At 35.6% G+C, this 25324-nt stretch overlaps 1 protein-coding gene across 1 annotated transcript in view; it reads left to right on the top strand.

The window, feature by feature from the left end:
- The first annotated feature begins 22902 nt into the window (after positions 1-22902).
- The window catches only part of LOC117399441 (integrin beta-8-like), a 28285-nt gene continuing 25863 nt past the window's right edge, over positions 22903-25324 (top strand). Inside the window, exon 1 of the mRNA XM_033998596.3 lies at positions 22903-23470. Coding sequence (XP_033854487.3) covers positions 23374-23470 — 97 coding nt within the window. The 5' untranslated portion in view covers positions 22903-23373. The remainder of the gene's footprint in view (positions 23471-25324) is intronic.

Genomic DNA, 25324 nt, shown 5'->3' with positions numbered 1-25324 from the left:
TACTTATCCATCATGCAATACCATCAGGGAGGCATCTGATTGGCCCCAAATTTATTCTGCAGCATGACAACGACCCCAAACATACAGCGAAAGTCATTAAGAACTATCTTCAGCGGAAAGAAGAACAAGGAGTCCTGGAAGTGATGGTATGGCCCCCACAGAGCCCTGATCTCAACATCATCGAGTCTGTCTGGGATTACATGAAGAGAGAGAAGCAACTTGGGCTGCCTAAATCCAGAGAACTGTTGTTAGTTCTCCAAGATGTTTGGGCCAACCTACCTGCCGAGTTCCTTCAAAAACTGTGTGCAAGTGTACCTAGAAGAATTGATGCTGTTTTGAAGGCAAAGGGTGGTCACACCAAATATTGATTTGATGTAGATTTTTCTTCTGTTCACTCACTTTGCATTTTGTTAATTGATAAATATAAACTATTAACATGTCTATTTTTGAAAGCATTCTTACTTTACAGCATTTTTTCACACCTGCCTAAAACTTTTGCACAGTACTGTATATATATATATATATATATATATATATATATATATATATATATATAATTTGTAATTTTTTTCATACAAGAATAATGGAACAACATGTTATGTAGTTCATTGGCTGCTGTTTAAATTCCTTTGGTGGATTTGGCTGTACTAAATCTACTTACCCTTTTGTCTGTTTATTTCTACCTCAATCTGTTGTAAATGGTATGCTGAGAAGTGTTGATTATCTGAATAATTAGGCTATCACAAGACTGTGTGGTTGGTAGGGCCCCAACAGTGGGGATTTTAGGGATTCCATCTCCAAGAGTTACATTAAATTGATCTTCTAAATATAAATTCAAATAAAGAGCAATTAACTGATGAGAATTAAAGCATTTTAAACTGTAGTAATTTGGGATATAGGCTATACCGTATCAAGTGACCAATGTAAGAATGTAAGTTAAAGACACAACTGTTCTTATTATGTTTCTTTACAGATTCTGGTTTACCATTGGGCCTTTACATGCACAATTTGAGAATACATCTCAATGCATCTAAATCTGTTTGTACGCAGAATTTGCATTACCTAATATACGGTGTGTTTTATCCTACAGGTGTTTTTTAGAGTGTGTTTGTAAAGATGTTACAGATTGCTTCAGATGTACAAGTAAACAACAAAAATAAAAATTAAAGTTTTTATGTAGCGATAGAAGTAAGTGATTTTTAATAGTATGTATTTTTTTAAACAGAAAATGTTATAACAAACAATGTGTGTTTAAAGAAATATATTTCAGAGAGTATTGCTGCTGACACTTCAGTGGTATTATCAGAGAAAGTCTGAAGGCGTGTATATCTTAACTAAATATTGTATTTGCATTTTATATTTATAAAAAACATGTAGAGTATAAACAGATTGACCTGTTTTGAGATTATTCAGAGAAGTCTCTTGTTAAATTCCTAAGACTGTACTTTTGACAATTGTGGGGAAGCACTGATGTAGCTCTGAGCCCTTCCACTGCTCAGCATTCTTGTTTATTTACTTTTTGTATGAAGTTTCATTGGCCTTATTATTTATTATTTGTCCTGAAGTTGTGCAATAGCAATTTCTTAACACAATATTTGCAACAGGATAACAGTAGATAAGGAAGTCTATTTCTGTCTCAGAGGATGATTTTTCAATTTGTCCCTGGGATGTGGCGCATTTTGACCCATGAAACAATCAAACCAAATTGGCACTGTATACAAGGTATAGGCCTGGACCAAATCAAATTACAAACCTGGTACTGATGGCATGTTTTTTGTTTGTCAGAAGGTTATTCCTTCTACCCCAGAAGGAACCCTCTATTAATGCAGGGTTTGTAATTTGCAATTAGCAGGTGGGTCAAAGTTTTGATTTGGTCCAGGCCATAGTCCACTGAAAGTATGATGACATCAACATTGTAGAAAAAGAACGTTCCATTCTGAGTATCAGAAGTTGTTTTAAGCATAGCCAATGTCTGTTAAGAAGTGCTCCAGTGCATGTGATTCAGTGTATGTAAGTTAAGACCACCGAACACATAATATTTCTGCTCTTCCTAATCTACATTAATGACTTAGATTCTGGTATAGTAAGCAAACTTGCAGCAGCAAAGGTCATTCAAAATGATATAGACAGCATTCAGAACTGGGCAGACACATAGCAAATGTCATTTAATCGAGAAAAGTGTAAGGTACTGGTATTTATAATGTCCATTATAAATACCATATGGGAGATACTGAAATTGAAGAAGGAATCTATGAAAAAGATCTAGGAGTTTATGTTGACTCAGAAATGTCTTCATCTAGACAATGTGGGGAAGCTATAAAAAAGGCCAACAAAATGCTCGACTATATAGTGAAAAGTGTTGAATTTAAATCAAGGGAAGTTAAAACTTGAGAATGCATTAGAAAGACCTCATGTAGAATGTCGTGTTCAGTTCTGGTCACCTCACTACAAAAAGGATATTGCTGCTCTAGAAAGAGTGCAAAGAAGAGCAACCAGAATTATCCCGGGTTTAAAAGACAGGCTAAAAGAATGGAATCAGTCTTGAACAAAGAAGACTACGCGACGATCTGATTCAAGCATTCAAAATCCCAGAATGTATTGATAATGTCGACCCAGGGGATTTTTTCAACCTGAAAAAAGAAACAAGGACCAGGGGTCACAAATGAAGATTAGATATAGGGGCATTCAGAACAGAAAATAGGAGGCACTTTTTTACATAGATAATTGTGGGAATCTGGAACCAACTCCCCAGCAATGTTATTGAAGCTGACACCCTGGGATCCTTCAAGAAGTTGCTTGATAAGATTTTGGGATCAATAAGCTACTATCAACCAAATGAGCAAAATGGGCCGAATGGCCCCCTCTCGTTTAACTTTTCTTATGTTCTTATGTTCTTACTTGTGTGACCTGAGCTGGATTCAAACTCGCCCTACAGGCTAGTAAATTAACCCAGTGCAATACCTAGTTCTGTTTAATGTTCTGGTCAGGAGCTATCTACAAGTGAGTTTCAAATGCATTCCATTAATGAAATACTAAATATGATAATGAACTCTTTATAAAAATAAATAAATAATTTCACTCCAGATTGAATCCTCTATTTCCTTCATTCTATTTTCCTTATTTCTATGTCAAAGTCCTGAAAAACTTGATTGCTTCCCACTGGATCAGAATGTCTATATCCTTACTGACTTTTCAAAACTCCTAACGGTGTTAATATAACAATGAGCATGCCACTATTTATTTTTAGCTTTTACCATAAATAAGCTTTTACGGCTTAATAATATATTTGTATCACATTGTTGAAAACTTTGATATTTTAGTCCTTTTATGTCATACAGTAATAAACTAGATTCATGTTTCATACTTCATTTTGAGTGATATTATTTTCAGAAGGCTAGTCTATTAAACATGTCACTGTCACACCTAAACCCAGCAAGAGTTTAGAAAAATAAAAAGATGCATAGACCAACTTCCTTAATTAACACAGATTATAATTTGTTTTTAAAGTCCCACAACCCATTTTATTACTATATTAAAAACATTTTAATCAAAATCCATCTGGGTCCCTTTCTCCACAACAATAATGATATGTAATGCTGTAATTGGATCAGTGGCCAAATAAATATAGTGTTCAAGAATATATATATTCTTGAACACTCAAAAATATTCTTGCATGCCAACTTTAATAATTACAGTTACCATTCTTGTCCCTTCTTGCTTTTCCCCAGTGTATGTACTCCATAACAATCACAGAGCTCATAAAAAGATCTAATTTTAAAGACTCAGCATTCTCTTCATAGAGAAAATAGAACCCTCTAATTTGGAGATTCACAATGCTTAAAGAAATATGCATTCTTTGATTAGTATGTGTTATATATTTATTTGGTTATATCAATTGTATTTTTATTTGTTATAATTTAGTAATTCATATTTTTACTATAACCTCGGTATCTTGATAATATAAAATTGTGTTTATGTTATTCAATTGTGTTGCCTAAACATTTTAAAAACAACCCCTAAAAATGTACCTTCCCCTGCATCTTTTCAAAAAAATAATAAGTACAGTATGTGATAAAAACATGAAACAACATGCAGTGTTTAAAACTCACCAGCATGTGCAAAACGAGTGACGACAAAAGAACCATATTGTGCACATTCAAATTTAATATGCTTGCATAAGGAATTCTTTCATTGATAATTTCATTGACAATAAAAAAAATGTGCTGAAACTGCCTTATCAGAGAAGAAAACAGCTAGTGACTTTATTAATGGAAACCTGCATGACCCTTATGGAACATGCAATGAAATCATGCTGTCCTTTTCACTTAATTAAAAAGAAACAGCTGCGGTTGGAATTTTAAGAGTGCATGCATTTCACATAGAACTATTTACAATTGTTTTGCTTTCGCTGAAAACACCTACTTTTACTTAATGGCTGCACATCTGAGCCATGTTTATGAGGTATGTACAGCTTACCAGAGATAAACACTTTATGGATAGACTCTGCTTCATACTTTGTTTCTTCAGCTTTCCTTTTTTACAGTGTTGGTTAGTACCCTCTGGTGTCAAAGGAATGCATGTCTCATGTACATGTTACATATAAAATGCTACTTGTTTTTTTACTGTAAGCACTACAGTACTATATCATTCTTTGTTAAATCAGTACAAACAAGGTATAGTGTTTTAATTAAATGTCAATTAGGAATTTAAATAAATCACCAAGTAGCTGTCAGTGCTAATTAATCAATTGCAGAATTGCATATTTTAAACTGGTCAATTGTAACTAAATTAGACTGAAGGATCTTGCTGATTGTTTGATTCATTATTTCTGTCATTCAGACACAGTGGAACGAAAGCTAGAAGAAGAAGAAAGAATATTACTGAAAACAATTGTATTAAGTTATGTTTTTCATGTTGGGGGGGGTTAATGAAAGGTTAACTCAAAGAAAAGGTAGTTTTTCTCAAGTGTTTACAGAAAGAAAGAAAACACTTCTTGTGGGTATTTTGTAAATGGTATACTTTTTTATTGATGGAGGGGGACATTGCATTGGCCTCAGTCAGATACATTCAGTGACGTGCACGGGGGGCCAAAAGTGCCCTTTTCTCTCAAGGAGCCCCTGCCCTTTTAATATCTTCTGTTCAGTGCACGGTACTGTAGACCCCGCATAACCCAGTGTCTCAAGTGAAAGGCATCACTAAAAGGTAACAGAATACAGAACAATATACAATATTTTAAATTATTATATGAAATTGACAATTGCACTATGTACGTTATATAATTACCTTGTATCGTTGATACACAATATTAAGCAATTATACATTTTCTAGGTAGACTGAGAATGTAGAATTTAAATATGCTGCATCTTTTTTCGTTGTTCTCATTTATTATGGTTGAGGAACAAAATGCAGTATTCTGTAGAGACTGGTTTTGTTTTATTCATAAAAATGTTGCAAAAACTGTAATAAAGTGCCACACAATAAGATACTCCTATATTTAAATAATAATAAATAAATGCACATTTGATGTATTCAATTTACCTGACTGAAAGGTCATATGTATAATTAGTATTATATTAACAACACATTTAGAAAACGTTCAGTGTCAATGCAGCACTAGGGTACCGGTGAGTTAAAACGCATGTATGATCTGCTAGTGTGGAATGTGCACAAAAAGATAAGTAGGCCTACAATTAGGCCTATCGATATAGATGATGAATATGTATTTTAAATGTGTTTGCCCGAATCACGCCTAATGTAGCCTAATAGGCCTATATGTATTACTGTATTTGCTTTTTTCATATTTCTGACTTTTTTGCCGCTGCTTTCAATATCCTCAATGTTTTTAATCAAATGTTTGTAATGACGATGTACAAGATGTCGGAGTTTGTCTTTACAGCTTAAATTGTGAATTTCCATCCTCCCTTGTAGAGCCTTATTATGGATTAGTCCTCATTGTCTGGGACTAAGTCACTGGTACGCTGCAATCAACTCACTGTGATTAAACATTGATTTGCTTATTTTATAGTATTCTGTACATACTTTGATATATGTCATGGTCATCCACTTTTTTGTCTTATTGATAGCTCTGTATTTGAATTTAAAGACATGACCAGGGATGTCTGATACTGAGATACTTTCATTTAGCACTGAATTATCTTCTAAATATAAATTATCCAGAAGTAAACACTTGTAAGTCAGCCAAGTGTAAACAGATCTTTCAGGGAAAATAAAGTCCTTGAAGAAAGGGGAAGGCATGTTTTATCAATGGTGTTTGAAACTTGAACGATACATTTTGGGTCACTGTGTTCCTTATAAAAAAAAAACGTTACACAAAAACACCACATTTGTTCAAAGCTAGTGAGAAACAGCAACATCTTAAATTGTACTGTAGCCCCTTTTTATTTTTATTCTTTTTAAAACAGTGGCCTGGTGTTGTAGGATACTGATATGTGCTGCTGACCAAGAGATGATGTTTATTATTAATAATAATAATAATAATAATAACAATAATAATAATAATAATAATAATAATAATAATAATAATAATAATAATAATAATAATTATTATTATTATTATTATTATTATTATTATTATTATTATTATTAGAAAATAAAGTTGTGTACTCAGTGCTACATGATTCTTTTTTTTCCTGCAGTACTAGGAGAATTAAAAAAAATGTTAAGATGATTGGAGTCTGTGAAATAAAGCAGAGTAATCATGGGCCACTTCAGCTTTAATGGTGCATGTTGTGTCCTTATTATATTATTTTATTTGAAACTACACAACATTTACACAGTTTCAAGTTTAACATGGTTATAACTGTATTCACAAGCAACAGCTCTATTTAATTAACAACTGAAGCTGTTAAGTCTCCTTAGCCCAAAATAAACTGCAAAGAGAAACTACATATAAATATAGTATCACCATAACTGTTTTCTATCTGGCATATGAAGTGGTTTTAAATAGCTGCTGCGTCCTCATTGGGAATCCCCTGAAAGGGAAAGACCTTTGTCACTTGTGTCATCTTCTGTGAATCTGAATAAGGGGCTTGTAAGCAACAGCAAAACAGTCTACCTTTGAGCAGCAAAATGTCAGTAGTTTTTTTTTAGTTTTGAAATGTCACAGTTAAAAAAATAATTAAATAGACACATTTAAAGTAAAAGTTAGTCAGACTGGTATTTCACCTGATAATACAGGCACCACCAAAATGTGAAAATAAATATCTATATCTATCTATCTATAACAAGCATGCCAATGACATTCAATCCCCCCATCACTGTAAAATTACCTATACTCACTATTTGTCCATGTAAAAAGTTTGACATACATATGATCATAAGAAACTCTAGAATGAGAAAAGGCCATTCGGCCCAGCTATGCTCGCTGGCTTAATGCAAGCATGGTCCATTAACACTCAAGAGAGGAAAAACAAAAAAACCCTAACCATTTAGTTAGTAGGTCAAAGGAAACCTCTGGGAATCCGTGGCTAAAATGACCGCCCTTCCTCCAGGTGGCTAGCTAAAGGTCTTATTATGGTCACAGAGATGGTTATACAGTATTGTTCATGACAGCATCCAGTCTATTCTTGAAGGATTGTCTCTGCTTCAACAACTCTGTCTGGCAGCCTGTTCCAATGGCTCCCCAACCTTTCTGTGAAAAAGCTCCTTCTCCCTTCTTCCACCTGTGGCCCCTGGTTCTGTTCTCTGTGAAAAATAATTCTCAACAGTTACTTTGCTAAATCCCTTGACTATTTTAAATACCTCTAGCTCTTTCAATCTATCTTCATATGACATACCCTTCAATCGTGGAATTAATCGTGTTGCTCTCCTCTATACTCTCTGTCCAATGCCTCAATGTCTTTCTTATGATATGGGGACCAGAACTGGATACACTATTCTAGGTGTGGACGTACCAGTGCATTGTAGAATTGTAATATAACCTCTCTTGATTTGAATTCAACTGGGCTATATAACCTAACATTCTATTTGCCTTTTTTATAGCTTCTCCACACTAGTTGGCTTAAGAGGTTCATCCACTACTACCCCAAGTCCTTTTCATAAATACAGTGCCTTGCGAAAGTATTCGGCCCCCTTGAACTTTGCGACCTTTTGCCACATTTCAGGCTTCAAACATAAAGATATGAAACTGTAATTTTTTGTGAAGAATCAACAACAAGTGGGACACAATCATGAAGTGGAACGAAATTTATTGGATATTTCAAACTTTTTTAACAAATAAAAAACTGAAAAATTGGGCATGCAAAATTATTCAGCCCCCTTAAGTTAATACTTTGTAGCGCCACCTTTTGCTGCGATTACAGCTGTAAGTCGCTTGGGGTATGTCTCTATCAGTTTTGCACATCGAGAGACTGAAATTTTTGCCCATTCCTCCTTGCAAAACAGCTCGAGCTCAGTGAGGTTGGATGGAGAGCATTTGTGAACAGCAGTTTTCAGTTCTTTCCACAGATTCTCGATTGGATTCAGGTCTGGACTTTGACTTGGCCATTCTAACACCTGGATATGTTTATTTGTGAACCATTCCATTGTAGATTTTGCTTTATGTTTTGGATCATTGTCTTGTTGGAAGACAAAGGTCTGTCCCAGTCTCAGGTCTTTTGCAGACTCCATCAGGTTTTCTTCCAGAATGGTCCTGTATTTGGCTCCATCCATCTTCCCATCAATTTTAACCATCTTCCCTGTCCCTGCTGAAGAAAAGCAGGCCCAAACCATGATGCTGCCACCACCATGTTTGACAGTGGGGATGGTGTGTTCAGGGTGATGAGCTGTGTTGCTTTTACGCCAAACATAACGTTTTGCATTGTTGCCAAAAAGTTCGATTTTGGTTTCATCTGACCAGAGCACCTTCTTCCACATGTTTGGTGTGTCTCCCAGGTGGCTTGTGGCAAACTGTAAACGACACTTTTTATGGATATCTTTAAGAAATGGCTTTCTTCTTGCCACTCTTCCATAAAGGCCAGATTTGTGCAGTATACGACTGATTGTTGTCCTATGGACAGAGTCTCCCACCTCAGTTGTAGATCTCTGCAGTTCATCCAGAGTGATCATGGGCCTCTTGGCTGCATCTCTGATCAGTCTTCTCCTTGTATGAGCTGAAAGTTTAGAGGGACGGCCAGGTCTTGGTAGATTTGCAGTGGTCTGATACTCCTTCCATTTCAATATTATCGCTTGCACAGTGCTCCTTGGGATGTTTAAAGCTTGGGAAATCTTTTTGTATCCAAATCCGGCTTTAAACTTCTCCACAACAGTATCTCGGACCTGCCTGGTGTGTTCCTTGTTCTTCATGATGCTCTCTGCGCTTTAAACGGACCTCTGAGACTATCACAGTGCAGGTGCATTTATACGGAGACTTGATTACACACAGGTGGATTCTATTTATCATCATTAGTCATTTAGGTCAACATTGGATCATTCAGAGATCCTCACTGAACTTCTGGAGAGAGTTTGCTGCACTGAAAGTAAAGGGGCTGAATAATTTTGCACGCCCAATTTTTCAGTTTTTTATTTGTTAAAAAAGTTTGAAATATCCAATAAATTTCGTTCCACTTCATGATTGTGTCCCACTTGTTGTTGATTCTTCACAAAAAATTACAGTTTCATATCTTTATGTTTGAAGCCTGAAATGTGGCAAAAGGTCGCAAAGTTCAAGGGGGCCGAATACTTTCGCAAGGCACTGTATTATTGATGTTAAACTTGTATGTAGTTCCTAGGGTCAGATTTGTCTCCCTTCTTAAATATAGGATCAACATGGCTCCTTTATTTATAGATTTATTGAATATATAACATATTGGTTTAAAAATCTGTTCACTAGTTTCTCTAAGGACTCCTGGACAGATTCCATCAGACCCTGTGGATTTGTTTATTTAAAGTGCTGCTAGCTCCCTTAGTGCTTCATTCTCTTCTATAACAAACTCTGGTAATGATGTTTGTGTACATTCTGTTAACCTTGGTATATTGTATAAATCCTCCTTTGTAAGTACTTGTAGAAAGTATTGATTAAGTACATCTGCAATTTGGTAGTCTTTAGTCACTAAATTACCACTGCTGTCACGTAAACTACTGACTTCCTTTTTCACTTTCCTTTTAGCATTAACATATTGAAAAATGATTTGGATTAAGTTAACTATCTGCGGCTACTTGTCTCTCTAGTTCCCTTTTCACTCTCCTGGTCTGCTTTTTAAGGTCGACAGGCCTCTCTGTAGTCTATTTGTGAAGCTGCTCCCTTTGATTTAATATAAAGATATAATTTTATTTTATTTTTTAATACCTAGCTTAATAGATCGATGAATCCATCATGGTTTCATTTTCTCAAGTTTACCTTTTCTCATTTTTGGGATAAATTTATCCAGCATTTCTAACATTATATCCCTAAATGTAATCAAATTGTTTTCAACTTCATTATATATTGATGTTCTACCCCAGTCTATTATTATTATTATTATTATTATTATTATTATTATTATTATTATTATTATTATTTGTTTATTTAGCAGACGCCTTTATCCAAGGCGACTTACAGAGACTAGGGTGTGTGAAATATGCATCAGCTGCGGAGTCACTTTCAACTACGTCTCACCCAAAAGACAGAGCACAAGGAGGTTAAGTGACTTGCTCAGGGTCACACAATGAGTCAGTGGCTGAGGTGGGATTTGAACCGGGGCCCTCCTGGTTACAAGCCCTTTTCGTCTATGTTTAGAAGCTCCTGTTGCATTTCTTTGTAATCTGCTCTCCTGGAATTGTAAACCATTGTCTTTGATTTATGTACTGACCTTGATTTATTTGCCACAAACTATCATATTATGGTCACTTATTCCTAGTGCTTCTATTACCTGTAAGTTGTGTATCCTTGCTTCATTGTTTGTTACTACCAAATAAAGACATGAATGCATTGTATCTAGTCGGGGCATTCACCATTTCTGATAAGAAACAATCTTGCACTAACTCTATCATTCTCATGTCTGAACTGTTGTCTGAGGTCATGTGGGCCCAGTTTATATTTGGGAAATTAAAGTCTCCCATAATTAGGGTGTCCCCTTCCTTACTTATTTTTTTGATGCTTGCATATAAGTTTTCATTTAGTGATTCGTCCGAACTCGGGGGCCTATAACAGACTCCCACTATTAACCTTTAGATTTGATTTTATTTTATTTAATCCATATTTATTCATCGTTGTTACCATTACTTTCCAGTATTTCCCATTCTAAGACGTTTTTAATGTATATTGCGACCCCTCCCCCTCTTTTATCGTGTCTATCTTTCCTAACTAACCATTAGACATTTTTAACAACTGTAAAAGCATTTTTCTTGATATATGCAAATCTGTAGTGTGAGATACTACAGTATGTACTTTCCTAAGCACAATGGTCCTAGCATTTTACTTTCCTTTGTCTAATGGATTTATATATAAATAGATAGCTGTAGGAAAGGCAAAAGTATATACAAAATTAAAGTTACACTGAATGCACATGTGAAATTTGGCTTGAAAGAAGTGAGATTTTGTTTCTGGGAAGGTCATTTGTGACTTCAAATAGTTATACAAATAAATTTATACTCCCAAAATTACTTTTTAGCAGGATGTAGAAATACTCACTAACTGATATAGAGAATCTAGTTATTATTATTTATTTCTTAGCAGACGCCCTTATCCAGGGCAACTTACAATTGTTACAAGATATCACATTATTTTTACATACAATTACCCATTTATACAGTTGGGTTTTCACTGGAGCAATCTAGGTAAAGTACCTTGCTCAAGGGTACAGCAGCAGTGTCCCCTACCAGGGATTGAACCCACGACCCTCCGGTCAAGAGTCCAGAGTCCTAACCACTACTCCACACTGCTGCCCTAGTTTATCATTGCTGTTAAGTCTTTGGAAAGACATGAAAAACATGATACAAATATAGTAAGTCACATTACCCTCTTATTTCTGTACCAAATTGACACAGTTTTATTATACATATCATTGCTTAGATGTACAATCATGTTAATGTGTTACTTATTGTTCGTTTCAAGGTTTAATCTATCAACTTTGGAAGTTTACATAATGCTATTGCCCAACACAAAAAGAACGACCAGTAATAAAACTATTTGGTTGTCATATTACCAATCATTCTGAAGTCATTTTCAAACATAAAAGTTGGAAAATCCCTAGAAATGTACGTTTATAATGTATAATTTATGGTTGAATGAAATGCGTGAACTAAATGCTTACAATTCTGTCATCTCTAACCGAGCACTGACTTGCTGACAATCAAGAGTACTACTTTAATGGGAATCAAGACACATGTCCTACCATAAGATTAAATTGCACTGGTTTGCGGTGCAAATAATTGTAACAAGTCTTCTCTCAAGTTTTGTACAGCAAGCCTTGGCCTCCACCTCCTGATTGCTTTCCTGTCTTTTCTCTTCTTTTCTTTAGCTTTGTTTTATCTGTGTGTGGCCGTAACAATATTTGATCAATTGAACAGTATCTTATCAATCAAAGGAAGGAGGTAGGATGGGTGCGATCCAATAAGCTGAAACAAGATGGAATACAGAGACTTAAAAATCATCATTAGGACCAGTACCTGTCTTTTCAGTCCAGTTTCCTGGAAACCTAAAGTGTGTATAGGGACATTTCCAAACAAGGTTGTAAGCTGATTTAACTTCAGAAACCCCAAACCCAATGGAACCAAATAGTGCTAGCCACTGGGCATGTGACCATAATAACAGGAAATTCTGATCAAAAGACACATGCATGCAAATAAGGGTAGCGTAATGAAAGATAAACACTTGCAAAGCCCTGGTTATTCCTAGCAGTCCAACCCAAAGCCACACTCAGTGCTTTTTCCCAGCAGCTCTGTATACTCATCCCAAAATTTCCACTTCCAGTCCCACAATCTTCCTTCCAGCGATTCTCCCAGAAGCCACAATACCATGTGTTGTCATTTGTAAAGTAGCAGTTTGGTGTTAAAGAAACCAGGTTGGATTTTAATTGTGCCACATTCCTTACATTTTCTTAATAGGGTTCAGAGCAAGCATGAGAAGATAGGCATGAGACAAGGTCAGTGAATGCTAATTACTAATTACTTTTATGTTGCCAAGGGAAAACAAAATATACTTACTTACTTACAAATGAACCAACAGGGAAACCTATTCATATGATTTAGTCTTTAGAAGAAGATGATTTCTGGTTGTGTTTTTGCTATTTAAGTAAAATTGAAAAGAACGGGTTGAGGAAAGCACCAGCAGCTGAGGCAGAAAACAGAAAACAAATTTATCAGCAGCTGCCAAGACATCTGGCAGAAAGACAGACTTTTATTAAAGCACACTTTGTTGCAGTATGAATGCAATCATAGGCCAGAAATCTATACTAGCATTTTGCATTACTCGCATAAAAACCGATAAACAACAGTATAAAGTATTTCACAAGTGATATAAAATGATAGCTTTTTTGTCTGTTTTAATATGTGTTGTTGTAAAAAAAAAAAAATACAACCAGAAGCAGTCAACATACAACCCCCCCCCCCAAAAAAAAAAAAACATAAAAAAGTGCTTTAACTGAGACCCATAGCCCCTAAGGGGACAGTCTTGTAGTCTAAATAATTCCATACGTAACTTTCAATAGGTGATAACTGAAACAAAAATGTTATTTAACATACTTTAAATTGCATATTATATTGATATAAATACTGTACAGATTATCATATTTATGACCTCGTTAACCACAGAAATTATAATGTTGCACTTCCTACAATCAATACTACCGAGTATAACATCTATTTACTGTACCTAATATAAATACAGAAATATCAGCCATCAATATGATTCTGCCATTTATTTATTTTTATTTTTTTGGCATTGTTTTGGTAAAAATTTAAATGAGAGAACCATTTTTGTCCCACAGAGAAAGTGGGAGGGGGCAGAGTGAGAGCACAGGCTAGGGAAGGGAATCGAGGGGAACCACAGCAGTACACAAGTGCTCATACTTCTTCTAAAAAATATACATAATTATGGTCAATGCATTGGGCATTATTGGTCTGTTTTCTAGACATCACAGTTCTGAAAACTTTGGCCAGTTATCTCTGGATTGTTGGTGCTTTTTCTTTTATATCTCAGCTGCTGGTTAGGTTACTGGAGGCTTGATGGTCCAGTGGGTAAAGAAAAGGGTTTGATACCAGGAGGTCCCCGGTTCCAATTCCCATCTCAACCACTGACTGTAAGTGGCCCTGAGCAAGTCACTTAACCTCCTTGTGCTCCATCCTTTGGAAAGTTACTGCAGCAGTTGTCGGTGCATAGTTCACCCCCTAGCCTCTGTAAGTTGCTTTGGATAAAAGAGTCTGCTAAATGAATGATTAGTAATAATAATAATAATAATAATAATAATAATAATAATAATAATAATAATAATAATAATAATTGTGAGGTGAGTCATTTACAGGGTCTTGATCTCACCTACTGCATCACTGGCAAATTGATGTGGTAGTACAGGAACTCCAAGGCCTGAGAACTACTCTGCTTCAGGTACAGAGTTAATATTACATTTGTTGACTGCTTTTGACAGTAATGACACATGATACATGATTTCAGGATGTATGGTGTACCACTGTTGTCCAGTGACTTGTCATTTTATATCAACATGACAAAGTAATGGGAATCTTCGTCAGAGTTTGACCAAGTCTTAGGTTACAGTCTTTTAGAACAAAGAGGGTGCATTTGACCACAGTTTTAGGATACACTGCCAGCTGGCCTACACCTCTCACAGCTGCAGTTGAAGTGAACTGGGCTAGGATTCTATTTTTTTTGTTAACTCCTCAACTCTTAAAATGTCTATATTAATGACTTAGATTCTGGTATAGTAAGCAAACTTGTTAAATTTGCAGACGACACAAAAATTGGCAAACACTGTTGCAGCAGCAAAGGTCATTCAAAATGATCTAGACTGCATTCATAACTGGGCAGACACATGGCAAATTACATTTAATAGAGAAAAGTGTAAGGTACTACACGCAGGCAATACAAATGTGCATTATAAATATCATATGGGAGATACTGAAATTGAAGAAGGGATCTATGAAAAAGACCTAGGAGTTTATGTTGACTCAAAAATGTCTTCATCTAGACAATGTGGGGAAGCTATAAAAAAGGCCAACAAAATGCTCGGATATACAGCTCTGGAAAGTACAAGGTTGTCCTGGAAGAAAACTTGCTTCCTTCTGCTCTGACAATGTTCCCCAACTCTGAGGATTGGTTTTTCCAGCAGGACAATGCTCCATGCCACACAGCCAGGTCAATCAAGGTGTGGACGGAGGACCACCAGATCAAGACCCTGTCATGGCCAGCCCAATCTCCAGACCGGAACCCCATTGAAAACCTCTGGAATGTGATCAAGAGGAAGATGGATGGTCACAAGCCATCAAACAAAGCCGAGCTGCTTGAATTTTTGCGCCAGGAGTGGCATAAAGTCACCCAACATCAATGTGAAAGACTGGTGGAGAGCATGCCAAGACGCATGAAAGCTGTGCTTGAAAATCAGGGTTATTCCACCAAATATTGATTTCTGAACTCTTCCTAAGTTAAAACATTAGTATTGTGTTGTTTAAAAATGAATATGAACTTATTTTCTTTGCATTATTCGAGGTCTGACAACACTGCATCTTTTTTGTTATTTTGACCAGTTGTCATTTTCTGCAAATAAATGCTCTAAATGACAATATTTTTATTTGGAATTTGGGAGAAATGTTGTCAGTAGTTTATAGAATAAAACAAAAATGTTCATTTTACCCAAACACATACCTATAAATAGTAAAACCAGAGAAACTGATAATTTTGCAGTGGTCTCTTAATTTTTTCCAGAGCTGTATAGTGAAAAGTGTTGAATTTAAATCAAGGGAAGTAATGTTAAAACTTTACAATGCATTTGTAAGACCTCATCTAGAATATTGTGTTCAGTTCTGGTCACCTCGCTACAAAAAGGATATTGCTGCTCTAGAAAGAGTGCAAAGAAGAGTGATCAGAATTATCCCGGGTTTAAAAGGCATGTCATATGCAAACAGGCTTAAAGAATTGAATCTATTCAGTCTTGAACAAAGAAGACTACACTGTGATCTGATTCAAGCATTCAAAATTCTAAAAGGTATTGACAATGTCAACCCGGGGGACTTTTGCAACCTGAAAAAAGAAACAAGGACCAGGGGTCACAAATGGGGATTAGATAAAGGGACATTCAGAACAGAAAGTAGGAGGCACTTTTTTACATAGAGAATTGTTAGGGTTTGGAACCAACTCCCCAGTAATATTGTTGAAGCTGACACCCTGGGATCCTTCAAGAAGCTGCTTGATGAGATTCTGGGATCAATAATCTACTAACAACCAAACGAGAAAGATGGGCCGAATGGCCTCCTCTCGTTTGTAAACTTTCCTATGTTCTTATGTCCTCTTAAATACCACAATAAACAGGAAAAGAAAATCAAAGCAGGCACAAATATTTAATTCTGAGAAAACCTCAGGAAATAATTACCATTTCAGAAAGGATATATCCACCAAAGATTTGAATTGACAATTCTTTATTGCATTTGACAGAGCCATGCCCATGAGGAACGTAATAGATTTTGGCCCATGGCCTTGTCCATTGGAGCTCTATAGCCACCCTGTGTGATGGCTGAACTGTGATGTAATGACAATTGATTGATGACAGCTATAGCCAGCGGGCAGGACAAGTGGCACTCTGGGCCATGACCCCCCGCCATATGTACTGGCTGAACTGTGATGTAATGATTATAGATTGATGATAGTTATAGTCAGCGGGCATGCAAGAAGCACCTTACAAGGTGTGCTGCAAGGTGGAGGCAGGGGAGGTGGAGAACCAAACAAAAAAATGACAAGGAGGCGTAGACGAAAGGGCTATTTATAGGAACAGTTGATTATGTATGTGATTAGAGGGAGGACCCTTCTTCAGAAACACAAAATAGTTTCCAATTACGGCATATAAAGAGTGATGAGAGACACCTCTATCTACAAAAAGCAAACACAAAAATTCCATAAAAACAAGTTACAGCACAATATTCTGACTGTCAAATACGTAATGTACTTGTCTTAAGGAAGTGAGAAAATATATATATCTTCCACTTCAGACAAAACATACATAGCTTTCCTTTCATGACTCAACCCAGATTAGTGCTCTGAATCGACCTGCACTGTTTCATAGACGACTCTTGCGTGGTTTACCACTATTTGGCGTCTCTAACAAAGGTTGGCAGTGACATCAGTTATTCCATTCATTAATAAAGATACTGGTAATTGGAAATAGTCTAAAAAGCATTACTGAGTACTGTAATTTGTTGACATTTGATTTTATATAATATTCAAAATGAAAGATCCTGACTGTTGTTATTCTTACTTGGCTGTTTTTGTTACCCTGAAATGCTTTGCTTAGTCAAAGTATATAGCCTTTAAAGTACATGTAATGTAGTACTATTTAGTTTTTTATTTTTTTCTTGTGAGATCTGTAAAGTTTTGACTGATGGTTATAGAGCAGGTACAGTAAATGTCTCGTAAACAAAAGAAAACCTTGTAAATGATCACATGTTGTGAAAACCTCTTCCCATTGCTTGTTGGCTGCAAAACTGTAACATCTCGCCCTATGATTAAACTTTCTAAAACCTCAAGCTGTCATTACTGTGGGAAGTAAAGTTGTAACATGTGTCAGCCGGATATTTGCGATGTAAAGTGATGTTAGTGTCAAGATCTGTTCAGAAACAGACGAATAATGGCGTTCCAACATTTTAAACTGCTAGATTTGGCAAAAGTTTATATAGTCACTGTAGTTTTTCTCTGTCATTTATTCTAAGTTGACTGGGATCACTACAGTGAAATTATGGATGTGCCACGAAGTTCTACACTAGCACTGTCCACAGATAGGATATGCCATTCACATACATTTGAAAACCATGTGTGAGGTAGTAGTGTTAAACATCAGTACAACAAATAGAAAAAGAAAATGAAATGAACCCAATGTTCAAACCTAACCTCTCTCCTGAGGAAATAACCGTTGTTGATGGCAGCTAAAAAAAAAAAAAACAGAAGAAAGCCACTGGTCTATCAAAACCCTAGAAAGATAATCTAATCAATTTACCCTTGTTATACAGCAAGATAAATGAATGCTAATCAAAAGGACTGTTAGCAGGCTCTTAAACTATACGTGAATGTATAGTATACTTAAATTACAATGGCCTAACAAGTGTAAGTCAGATATTAGAGGATTATTATTTTGTGGGTAAACGTGATGGGTGAATATGACTCATGACAAATACAAATCTAAAATTCAAACCATATGTCAGGAGAATAGGCAACAATGGTTTGAACAAAAAGCTCATCAGACCAGTAAGATAAACATAACTATTAGAGTGGAACAAAGCAGAAAATTCAGTCATCTGGTTAATTAGAGAGACTATTTACAACATTCTCTATATTTAAGTCAATTCGAATGGCGTTATTTTAGGTGAGCTCTACTTTCATAAAAAAAAAATGAATATCTAAAAATAACTGATATTGCAAAAATCCTGCAGTAATTTTACACTGACTAGATAACTAAGTGCATTTTGAACCAAACCAAAGGTGGTCTAGAGGAAGATATGGCTATGAAAAACTGCTAGGCTGACAAACCTTCAAAGTGATTTATTAGAGTAACCTAATGTAATCCCTCATTTATGAGCCATTTCATTTAAATGTAATATCCAGACTAATGATGAACATTCATTTACTTTGTCATTAGCAGGTTATTTATCCAGTATTTTTTTTTTTCATTTCTGGCATTCCATGGAATTGTTTAGGAAACTGGATATTGGCAAATACTATTCCATTCCTTTGCTTTGATAGTTTTAGTAGTGTAAGTTGTGGTTTTGTTGCCCATGTATTTGGGCATTAGTTTTCCAGCTGGAAGACTGGTCTGCAATATGTGTTGTTAACCACTGTGTTGTGTTCAAATATTCTCTTTCAATAAAAAGCAAGCACATTTTCTCAGGTCATAGGAAAAGCCTGCATGGAAAGATCTTGTACAAAAGCAAAGGAATTCTCTGCAAGGGGATGAAGTTTACTGTGTACATATAGTTTATGGTATGTTTGTTTATGATAAACATGTGTCACCTATTTGTTATTTGAGCAATAAGCTGACGTGCTACAATGCTAGGTTGAAATGGTGTGACCTCCAAATTTCAAAATGTCAATAGCTTGATTTGAATGTGGCTCACATGTACAAAGCTTTCTTTTGACTATAACGAAGAGGCTGCACTAGAGGTTCATCTACAGAGACATGTCAAGAGTAAATAGACACCTACTAGATGGCAGTCTTGCAGAATATTCCCTGCATTAAGTGTTTAAATACTGAACATCTATCTTCAGAACATGTGAGAACTGCCAGGTGCTAAACCACTTTCAATTGGCAATATTATCCAACCAAAGCAACATGCCTCAAAAGCCCTGCACCTACCCCATTTCTGTTAGTGGTCATCATGTGAGGGTCTAAAGAAAGACTTTGGGGGAATGTTCCCATTCACGCCTGCTGTCCAAAATAAAATACAACTTTTGGTGTTGGTGTGGAGAGAAATGTGGTCTCCTAGTTGTTCAAATGACGGAACAGACACAGCAGCCTGATACATCCAGATGTTGACCACAGGGCTTTTGAGGAAACTCAATGGTACCGTGGTCGAGACAATCGGCCAATATGAATCGGAATGAAAGTGTTTGGTACGTGCTGCTGTCTTTGAACTATGCAACAACATACCCCAGGAGAATATTGCCACTCTCATTCAGGGGGTGCCTGATCAGGACTGGGTTTTACATAAGGCTTACAAATGACCCACAAGGTATTAACAAATACCAGTGATGTTGCCTTTGGTGCTCAGAATAACGTATACATATCACACGTTCTGGGTGTCTGGTCACCTCTGTCTCTGTATATCCCAGTCCACTAGCAATGTGTTCAGTGTTTATATATATTTGTTAATAGATGGAAAACTTCAAGGCTAAAAAACTGTCCATAATCCTTCAAAGCAGATCTGAACTCTCATCACCAAAAACAGTTAATAAAGAAACAGTTAATAACATCCCTAGTAATGTGTTTAGAAATTTTAAAAATATATAACCAGAAACTATGTTGTTGAGTAAATAAGCTGAGAATGTATTATTATTTGTGAGGTAAAAAGGGAATAATTAGATTAACAATTGACAATAATTTTCCAAGAACTTAAATAAAACTTTTGGGGGATATAAAAAAGTTAAAATAACAAAGCTCTGAGTCTTGAACGTGAAAGTGAAAGTAAATGCAAGAATAATGTAGTATTGACCATGCTCTAAGGCTGCAGGTGCTTACACCAGATGATCATATCAGAAACATTATAAAATCCCTCTTACTACTTCATACAAAAGGGATGAGTATTATTCAGCCGTATTTACAAAGGTTAACTTTGTATTTTTTCAGTCTGTTTTTATTCATTTTTTAAAAAGTTGTTTTTTATGAAACCATTATAAACTGTCAACAGTCTAGAGCCATTTCATAAATATCAAACTAAGAAGAAATCACTCACATGTTCCACCTGGATAGGGTGATCATAACAGACTATCTTTAGTGTCTCAAATTTGACAGGCACTGCTGCTCTTTTTTGAGCTGGTCAGAATGAGGGAGTTTACAGTATTATATTTTGAGTGAATTAAATGACATTCTTGCAGCACAGAGTGTGAAACTATCATGTGGAGAATGTCAAATGAATTTGGTGGTGTCTGACTCATGACAATGTTCTTTATTAAGGTTGATTTATATGCACATCAAAGGGTTAAAACCATGGTTACTAATTCATATCATCATTCATGCGGACGATATGTTGTGCAGAGGTAGATGCATGAGGATCTATAGAGTGATGACATTGTTGCTGCCTGGTTCTGGTCAGGCACATATGAAGTTTATATACATATATAATCTTACGTACTACAGTTGTGGTACATACGATTATAGATTTAAGGGCAAGAATGTGGCAATAATGCAAACAGAATAATGTATGTGTCAGAATATAATGTCGGTCATTGATTTTTGGCAGTATTGCATGAGTGGCACAGCCATGTGTGCATTACCAGCCCAAAACCAATGGTAGACATGCATTATTGTGTGATAATATTTTCAGAACCATATGCTATTTTACATATTTTATGTTTCTTAAAGCATACAAAAGTGAATAACATTTGAAAACAAACCACCGCCATTATCGCTCTCACTACAACAACCTTGCACCTCATTTTTATCCTTGGAGGGAATAACCTAGACAAATAATGTAATGCCTGTTTCAAAGGCTTTCCACCAAATCACAATTCATTAACCTAAATCTTGAAGCAAGCGGTCAAGCAACTCCCCTGGGTCCACTTGAGCAACAATAACCCAACTGCATCATGCATTAAGCTTGTCTGCACTCCAGTTTCTATACAACATGTTCAACCATGTAAATCCACTAAAAACTTCCCAAAAACCAACCCCAAAGAAAACTGAATACCTGTAAACTGCAAATTATTTCGTTCAGCCATGAGTACACGAAGTACATCATTCATAACTGAATCATAAAATATCCAGTAGTAATCACACAAACATCAGATATACAGATATATTAAAATTGTTCAGATTATCAGTGTCTTTTGTGTTATATACCTAATTATACAACGCAAATTAAATCTGAGTAGATTTATGTTGATGTCTTGTGTGCTAAACAAACTAAAAAAAGGGAAAGTAATAATAATACTGAGTCTCCAGTTCAGAATTAATACAAGCCCTGCTCAATTGTCACATGCTGTTAAGTAGCCTCTGAATAGTCTTGAATATTTGCCAGTCTGCAGCCAAGCTGGTTTGGCCCCTGGATCACAGCTAATCCCTTAGAATTCTGATGGGTCAGAAGAATGCAAAGGCCATGGCAGCATCTCCTCTTCCATGAACCCTCTTCTAATATGTGCAGTGTCTGCTCAGGCATTGTCACAGCAAGCTCTTATTGGCCCCAAACACTGAGAAATAAGACAGCATAAATCAACCAAGCTGAAAATCCCAGGAACTGCTGGTAACCTGGTGATCAGCTGTGTTAGGAATTGTAATAAATGTATCTTGTTTGATGCACTGATACCACTTTTGTGTTAATCCAATGTGTAAAACTCTAGTTATTGTCATTTGTCTTACCGCCACCCCTACATTTTGTTTTTACACCGCAATGAGAATGAAGTACCCACCCTAGAAGGATGTGGTATAGGGATCTAGTCTTTCCCAAAAACACTAGAGAAATAATCTCTACCAGAAGTCGAGGTTCACCACTATATGTGGTGCTCATATAAAAGCTTAACCAGTTCCTGTAACAGAATGACCAGTGGGTAAACACTAGTGCAGGTTACAACAGTACTTTACATCAGGGAAAAAATAAAATCATGAAATTAAGATATAATTAATGAAAACAGCAGTGTTAATATGTACTTAAACAATGGAACAATTCTGGGAACCTACATTCAGACGATAGTTTGCCCATCGAATGAACATTGAATGTAGTTGGTAGCTTAACACTTTACCAGAATTCTTCTTGTATTGCGTCACGTTTACAGCAAACAAGTAACAAGTAATGAGGAACTAGGATCTAAATTGTCCCCATTTTCCCACAGAGCAGAACCATTACAAAATACTAACCCGTGGGCATGTACACCTGCTAACTCAACAGACAACAGTATATTAAACCAAATACAGTTAAATGTAATCCCTTACGACCAATAGATAAATAAATAAATAAATAAAATAAACAAAAAAAGCTTTTTTAATTGGGCAATGATATCACTTCATTCTTTATACCGCCTACACAGCACTAGAGCACTTTTATTCATTAAATTGTCAGTGGGCTGCAAGCGTTGCCATGGTATTAACTGGTTCACCACTGCAGCTACAGAGACGCGTAGACGGATTTCAAATTCGAACAAAGCGGTGAAACAATACAAAAGCGTGATTATCCCGAAAGGAATTTTGAAGTTCAAGGACGACTTTGGTGTCTGGAGAATGAAAGACAAAGCACAACACCTGCCGGCTGAGTTGAGTCGAAACAAAAAAAATTATATTTTCCTGAAAAAATAGCGGGTTGTACAAACAAATGAGCCTTGTTTTGGTACGTGCTTAAGCGGGTCTGAGAAATGCGAAAAGGATTACCAAGGTTATTTGGTAAATACGAGAACGTGTAAAAAAAATGTCAGTGAATTCCACTTCCAGTTTCTTTTCTTTGTTAAGCTGCGGAGATCTCCTCTCTCCCAGGGGATTTCACATCAGTGTTTGATCGTCTGGCACTGAAGCAAACTGTAAAACTCTCCTCTCAGCTGCTATGATTTCCTGCTGTCTACGTAAATACTACCAGTTTCTAATGAAGATGGTCTGCACTGTATACATCCTCACTGCTACGATTGGAACGTGTGAGTCTGGTAAGTGTGAATATTACATACATTTATTCCTTAATATAAGCATAACAACCTTACATTTTTCACACTTGTTTATTTATTTTCATATAGTGCCTATTTTCATATAGTGCACAGCACTAAATTGTATTAATCGTACAATAGTTTCCTTGGACAATGTTAGTGTACACCATAGGGTGAAGACGCAAATTATATTAAACTGGAAATAGAAAAAAAAAAAAATATTGCATGCACTTGTATGTAACTTGTGAATAGTATCTTCTGGTTAAGTGAGGGACACACACATCTCTTTGAAAACTCTGTAAGCTATGGTAATACAGTATATATATACACACACACACACACACACACACACACACACACAGGGGTGAAATGCTCCATCAAAAAAAGAAAAAATGCAGGTAGTCATGCGCAACCGAATGTAAACATTAAATAAATGAATAAATAAATAAATAAGACATGAGTGACAATGATTAAACACTTTTAAAATGTATGCATATCGGTGCACGAAACATTTATTAATACAAAAGAAGCCTTAAAAAATAAAATATAACCAGTTCACCATTAACAACGAATCTGAAAATACTGAAAGATTTGTAGCCTCTGCATGCATCACTATGTACTGTAATATAACGCTTAAATTAAACCTTAAATGATAAGTATTAAGAAATGTTACACGATGCAGTACCTGCTGCACAGAGGGGATTCTTTTTCAAGATATCCTAAAAAAAAGTGTTGATGTTCTAAAAATGTATATATATATATATATATATATATATATATATATATATATATATATATATATATATATATATATATATATATAAACTGTGTTATGAACAAATTATACAAAAAGGTGTAAGTCAAACAATGCAAAATACCAGTATGTCCTTGACTTGGCAATTTCAAACTCCATTAGAACATATATCCCTGATATTTATTTTATGTTTTATATATATATTTTTTACTTATTACTTATCCTACAATAATACATCATGTGTGCTTCTCTGTTGTGTTTCTGTGTAGATGAATTACCATGATCTATTCCAGAAAAAGATTAGTGTATTTCAGTTAGAAACAGTTTAAAAGTAGACATCACAGGTTTTTTTTTTTTGTTTGTTTTTTTTATTCCCTGGCATTATGGTTCCTACACAAGCAATCTTGCAAAAGACACATTTTCAAAAGTGATATGATTACTGTGGTTTACTTATGCCCTTTTGTTTTTTGATGTACATGCAAGTGAAAACTCATATTTAACTTAAATAAACTCTTTAAAAAAAGGGGGGCATTGTACGTTTCACAGTTTATTACAGTTAGGGTTGCCAAGACAGGTCAAGTTTTTTTTTTTTTTTTACCTCACCTCTAAACCACAAATGAATTGATTTTAAATCAACGAGTAAAATGGGTGTGAATTGCGTGAGCAGCTTCAATACATGTGTTGAATTGTTGAATTGCGACGGCGATTCTATCCAGAGAGCATCATAACAACATGTATTAATCTCGTATTCCTTGAAATGTTATATGGTAAAAAATATCTATCAAAATAGTGCAATTCTGTAGTTACAGAGAAGTTTGCACTCACTCTCACTCTTAAGTTAAGGTTCTATTTACTTAATATTTCTTCCTGCTTCACACAGCCCTGCCCCAATCAGACAAATACAGCAAATCAAAGATCCCCACAGGAAGTAATTCCCGCCCCCGGACAGGTGTATGCTTTTGGTAACTAGTAAGCAAAACAATTAAATTCCTTTAGTGACAGGTCACGCAATTCACACTCTTACATGTTCAATAAAATCAATTCATTTGCTGTTTAGAGAGGTGAGTTGAAAAACCTGACCTGGCTTAAAGTGTCCCAGAATT

Source organism: Acipenser ruthenus, chromosome 4 (assembly GCF_902713425.1).
Source record: "Acipenser ruthenus chromosome 4, fAciRut3.2 maternal haplotype, whole genome shotgun sequence".
NCBI classification, from domain to species: domain Eukaryota; kingdom Metazoa; phylum Chordata; class Actinopteri; order Acipenseriformes; family Acipenseridae; genus Acipenser; species Acipenser ruthenus.
The sequence above is the reverse complement of the archived record's forward strand: the minus strand, read 5'-3'. Positions and strand labels throughout refer to the sequence as shown.